This window comes from Curcuma longa, chromosome 1 (genome assembly GCF_044706935.1).
Source record: "Curcuma longa cultivar G26 ecotype Majalengka, Jawa Barat chromosome 1, ITB_CL_G26_1.1, whole genome shotgun sequence".
Lineage (NCBI taxonomy): Eukaryota > Viridiplantae > Streptophyta > Magnoliopsida > Zingiberales > Zingiberaceae > Curcuma > Curcuma longa.
In genome coordinates, this window is record NC_133861.1 from 19,313,895 (window position 1) to 19,319,339 (window position 5,445).

The 5,445-nt window shown below is 36.1% G+C and overlaps 1 protein-coding gene across 1 annotated transcript; it reads left to right on the plus strand.

Moving 5' to 3' along the window:
• Positions 1 to 4,466: 4,466 nt before the first annotated feature.
• LOC141830845 (uncharacterized) lies at positions 4,467 to 5,097 on the plus strand. Its single transcript, XM_074718322.1, has one exon. The coding sequence runs from the start codon at positions 4,617 to 4,619 to the stop codon at positions 4,992 to 4,994; it is 378 nt and encodes a 125-aa protein (XP_074574423.1). The 5' UTR covers positions 4,467 to 4,616; the 3' UTR covers positions 4,995 to 5,097.
• Positions 5,098 to 5,445: the final 348 nt, after the last annotated feature.

Here is a 5,445-nt window from a genome sequence, read left to right on the forward strand (position 1 = left end):
ATATATATTTTTTGTTTGCTAACCATTTAATATCTCATATGTGAAAAATAACCACATTATAATTGGATGATTATATTTAATTTATAAAATCTTGACTACATAGCAATGGAGGAGAAAAAAAATTCTAAAATGAGCTTTTCTATTGCAATTAGTATAAAAAATAAATAAATCAGAAACATTAATGAGAATATTCTTAAAAGAATCCATAAAAAGATATCGAGTGAGTTGCTACGTTGAAATCTTCTTCGGAGAAAAATAAGTCTTTAAAATTTAAGTGCCGTCAAAATTTAGATTACTTTTTAGGGTTTACTTGATTACTCTTCTCACTAGTATTTTTACTTTGTTGAAATTCAGTCGGTGTTTTGTGATGGTATAGGTTGCATGTAAAATAGGAATAGGTAAGGTAAGCATGAGGCTCAAATGTTATCATTAATCGAACCAACGAATGAATTTTTAATTAAAATGTGACTCGCATTGAAAAATCGTGAATGAAATAAACGGTTGAGCGAAAGGTAAAACTACAATCAAACGTGTCTTTTGAGAATTCTTAAATTTAAGTATGTTTTTTTTTTTTGACAAAATCAAACGTACGTAGAGTGCCGGTTTGAGAATTTACCGATAAAAGAAAGATACAAGAAAGAATTGTTTCCTTCCCTGCATGGACGTTCATTGCAGCAAAGAATATACGTTAATTATTACTAAGCGTCACGCCAAATTAATGCTCCTTCACTGCAAGACAAGGGCCAACCATCCCCCATCGCGGAAGCAAACTTAATCAACGCTCGTTAATTGAGATCGAAACGACAATCGAGAATGCATCTCCGCCCGTGCTCGGGGTTTCGGAAGACGGCAGCCGACGTGGTGGCGGCCGCGACGTCGCTGCTGATGCTCGTCGTCGCGTTGGACTGCCTCGTCACTGCGGCTTATCTTGACGTGGGCGTCTCTCTGCATGTCATCCCTTTCAGCCACAACGACATCGCGAGCAATCCGATCCTTGTGCTTGGAGTCCCGTGCGCGGTGCTCGCCGTGGCTTGCTTCGTCAGGAAACAGGGAGAAGGAACGTGGTGGCTGATGAGAGCTCAGGGATATTTTAGAAGGTAATTGAAAGGCAAATTAAAATCTGAGTAAGGCCAGATGTGTTTTGCTAATAGCAGATAAAGCGGTTTAAAACTCACACATTTTTTTATTTTTCTTTTAATATATTTTTATTTTTCTTTTAATATGCACACGGCCTCCGTTATCAACACACGTCGCGGACGGCTGTATACTTGGACATGAGCGTTTGAACGTGCAATGTGAATCGTGATATATATCGCGGAAACCCTGCAATCCACGACTAAATGGGCCGTAGGAAGGCCTAACAACCAGACGACTTTGACCAGTTCTCGATCCGATTAAAAAAAATTGATTAGGGATCAGTTCACAAGTCAAAAATATAAAATATATAGTGATATGAATGCGACTTTAGACTAATAAATGATTCTTGAGTTGGCGTCCACTCTTTCCTGCTACTGCGTCGTTCTTTTCTGCTATTGCGTCCTTACGTTAACTTTATTAGGTGTCACGAAACTTCCGCGAAACTTCCTCCGCTTGTTGTCTGTCGATGGCCTGTCGGGTTACGTCAGCGTCATTAGGTGGGGCAATTATTTTGTCACGAAATTTCCGCGAAACTTCCTCCGCTTGATTCTGGCCGCCTCCCTTGACAATTCTGAAGGTCCGTCGGTAGGAATAATGATAATTTCCTTCCGTTCCGGAGGATTCGATATCATGGAAGAGGATAAATATTATATTAAATAATTAAAAAAATTAAATTATATATATTATTTTTTATTTCATCGACGATAATAGAATACAAAAATCTAATCATCTGTTTCTCATTTTTTTCTTTCATAATTTATAAATATTTATTATATTTTTTGAATTATATTTTTTAAATATGATATTAATTTTAATATATATTTTTAATGATAATAATTAGATGGAATAAAAAAATTATTAATATAAAAATATAAAATTCGTCTCCGATCCAGTGTCATCTCTATCCGTCGGGTTCATCTGCGCGTACGCCTATATATAGGAGAGTTGGATGAGAACCGCTGGCAGAGAATGACGGCGGAAATGGGCAATCGTCGCCTCATTTCGTGAATGCCGTTGTTTCATGAAGATGTCGACCTTTGCATTCCGCATATATGGGGCATAGCAAGGGAAGAGCGTGCGATTTCCACATACCTCTTCGTAACAATAATCACTGAGCAATTGTTTTAGTCTTGGACCGAACTCTTTAATCAACCAAGTCATTATACGCAAACAAGTTTACCTGGAGAAGAAAGTCAATCCTATGTTCTTTCTTAGCAAGGAAGAAAATAGCCATTAAATTTCGTCCTTAAGCTTCATACTCGATCTGTTCCTCCACATAACCTCTTAATTCTTCCAGACTCCTCTTTTTGTTGTGGATCACTACTGCAAGCGGCCGGCCCGGCGGGCGGGCGGGCGGACGATCGGCAACGGAACCGTCGCCCCCGCTGACGACTACTGTCCTGCTCGTTCATCGCCTGGTTATGATACCTCCCACCTCAAATTTCCATTTTATTGGTTCGTTATATGACAATTTATTCATGTTTTAATCTGAGATACTTGCATTTGCGTGGATTTTCCTTCATGTCTGACTGTAATTTTGCGACTAATTTAACTGTCCGGTATAATTTTGTGGTCGCCTTAGCCTCCTGTTAAAAAAATGCTGCCGATCTCCTGTTAAAGCGGTTGCCATCGAATAGGTGGAGAAAGCTCTCAGCTGCCGGCGATTTCATGATCAGCTCTTTTATGGTCGAGTGGCAGCTGTGATTTTACAGCCAGTTCCGCTGTCTGATTTTATGGTCATCTCAGTTTCAATTACGTTCGATTCGATTCAACTCGAATTTCGAGAAACATGTTTTATAAATTAGTATATAATTGAAAAGTAAAAGAATAAGTATTTGAAAATTTTAGGTAGACAAAATTTTGTCTTTATTCGTCGACAAAATGATGCCGCAATGGACACGCCGTTTGCCTCGTCAATAGTCCGACAACGCGTGGCCGAATAAAGTTAGGCATTGTGGAAGAACCATTCCGAAAGCAGACGAAAGTGTCGTGCCACAGACGACGACACGCAATGTCCGTGATGTTTCCAACGCTTAAATTTCTGGGTCAGATTTTTTTAACAAAAAGCAAAATTCTTTACTACTTGTCGGCACCTCAAATTCTCGGTAGTTTCCGGGAACCCCGTGCCCCATGATTCCATCGCACGATATTAAATTTATAAAATAAAATTTAAATATGATTTTAAGTATTATTATATTTTAAGTTAACATGTAAAATTATTTTGAAAATTTTAGAATTAGGAATATCCTTCCCAGAAGAGGCTTCGTGAAGTAAATATAGAGTAATTTTAGTTAAAATATTATAATTACAATAATTAAATTTAAATTAATATATAAAGTAGTTGATAAAATTATTTAGATCACAATTTTTTTTATATTGAAACATTTTTGTTAAAGTTACTCTATATTATAGTAATTTTAATCAGAATTATTTTAATTATGATAATTTTAATTAAAAATCGAGTAATTTTATTTAATGCTACTCTGCTTATAATATTTGTCACAAAAATTATTAAAACGATATTGGAATAGGAATATTTTTATCATTAAAAATATAATTAGGGGTCCTTTAATTATTTTTTTCTATGCATCACATTCACTCATGACATCATTTTGTGCGTCGCAATTAGGACTCAGCCTTATAATATTTTTAAAAATTTAACATAAAAAAATAAAATTTATACATAGACTCTTGAACTAAATAAAGAAACTGGTACCACTTGAATATATAGACATTTTATTTTTAAAATATCAACACTTTTATATTTACAATTTTTTAAAGCAAGAAATAATTAAACTTATATTTTCAAAATATTTTATTTTAATATTATTATATATTTCAAAATTAATATATAAATAGGTATGATCTTTTTATGACAAAAATAAAAAAAGGCAGTCTAGATTATATAAATCATAAAAAAATATTCCTTTTAAAAAAATTTGTATCTAAAGTACTCATTATGTTAGGGTGGTTGTAACTGCCATAACCTTTAAAAAATTTATGTTGATTAATCTTAAAAATAATTGTTCGATTTCATTAAAAAAAATTTTATTGATTATTAAAGCAACCCTAAATCAATTCATGATGATTTATCTAGACAGTCCATTTTCTCATATTCACTATCCATCGGTTCATGATGATTTATCTAATCGTGTGGTGGTCGTTGACGGTTTCCAGGGATGATTTATCTAGACCGTCTTCTCATATTCACTATGAAATCATTTATGCAATACGCCGCAATCTCGAATCCGAAGTCATGAAGCAGCTATTATTCGAGACTTTTCATTTTTGTCGATTCTTGCCCAATCCTTTATAACCCCGGCATTGCCAAGCTACAAAAACCGTCTTTGGATGATGCCCTATCCCTAAGAGCGGTCAGACGATGGCCATCAAATATTTTTGTTCATCAAATTTCCGAGCCACCATCATAGCACACACCAGTTAATCTTTCTCTTGTCCAGGACTTCCAGGTTCCATAAATGGACAGAGCGAACGACCATAAGTTGATCAACTACCTCGGCTTCATCTTCCTCACCTACAACTCCGGCGCAGCCATCTACCGCTCCATCCATGACCCCTCTGCCGTCGCCTTCGTCGCAACCTCATACCTCGACCTGCTGCTGCTCTTTTGGTGCCTGCACAAGTTCGAGACCGCGCCGGAGGAAAACAGGGGGTGGCTGAAAGCGGCGGTGTGGGTCCTGGCGACTCTGCTCACCGTCATGTTCTCAGGTAAGGTGGCCGCCATCCTGCCGTGGCCGGTGGCCCTGCTCGTCTACGGCATGGCGGCCGTGACGGCCGTCGGTGGCTTCTGGGCTTTCTTTCTTTCCCCGAAGCCACAGCCCATTCCTCATGACTAGCTTCGGTATATTTCGTACTAACTAAATCTTAAGACTTAAAAGTGATTTAGTTCAATATATATAAATTATTAAAAAAAGGCTTAAAATGCAACAAAAAAAAAAACAAGAGGAATGTATAGAAAATATGGAAAAAAAATGCGCAAACTCTGTTTGGATACAAAATGGTTTGCACGATGCGCATGAACTCTGTTTGGATACAAGTGATCTCGCAAATTTTGATTTATGTAATGAATCTTAAATGTGAATTTTATCGATGTAATATTATATTAGTTTTGTCAATAATGAAATGGAGAGCTATGCATGTGTATGTGTTGGTCAGCTTTACTCTTTGTACTGATCTAAAATATGTTTGTTAATTTTTGAATTGTTTAAAGGGATCAAGGTCTATTTTAATATCTGTCTAAATTAAATAGTCATAAATAGAGAAGTTAAGTTACAAAATAGATGGTAA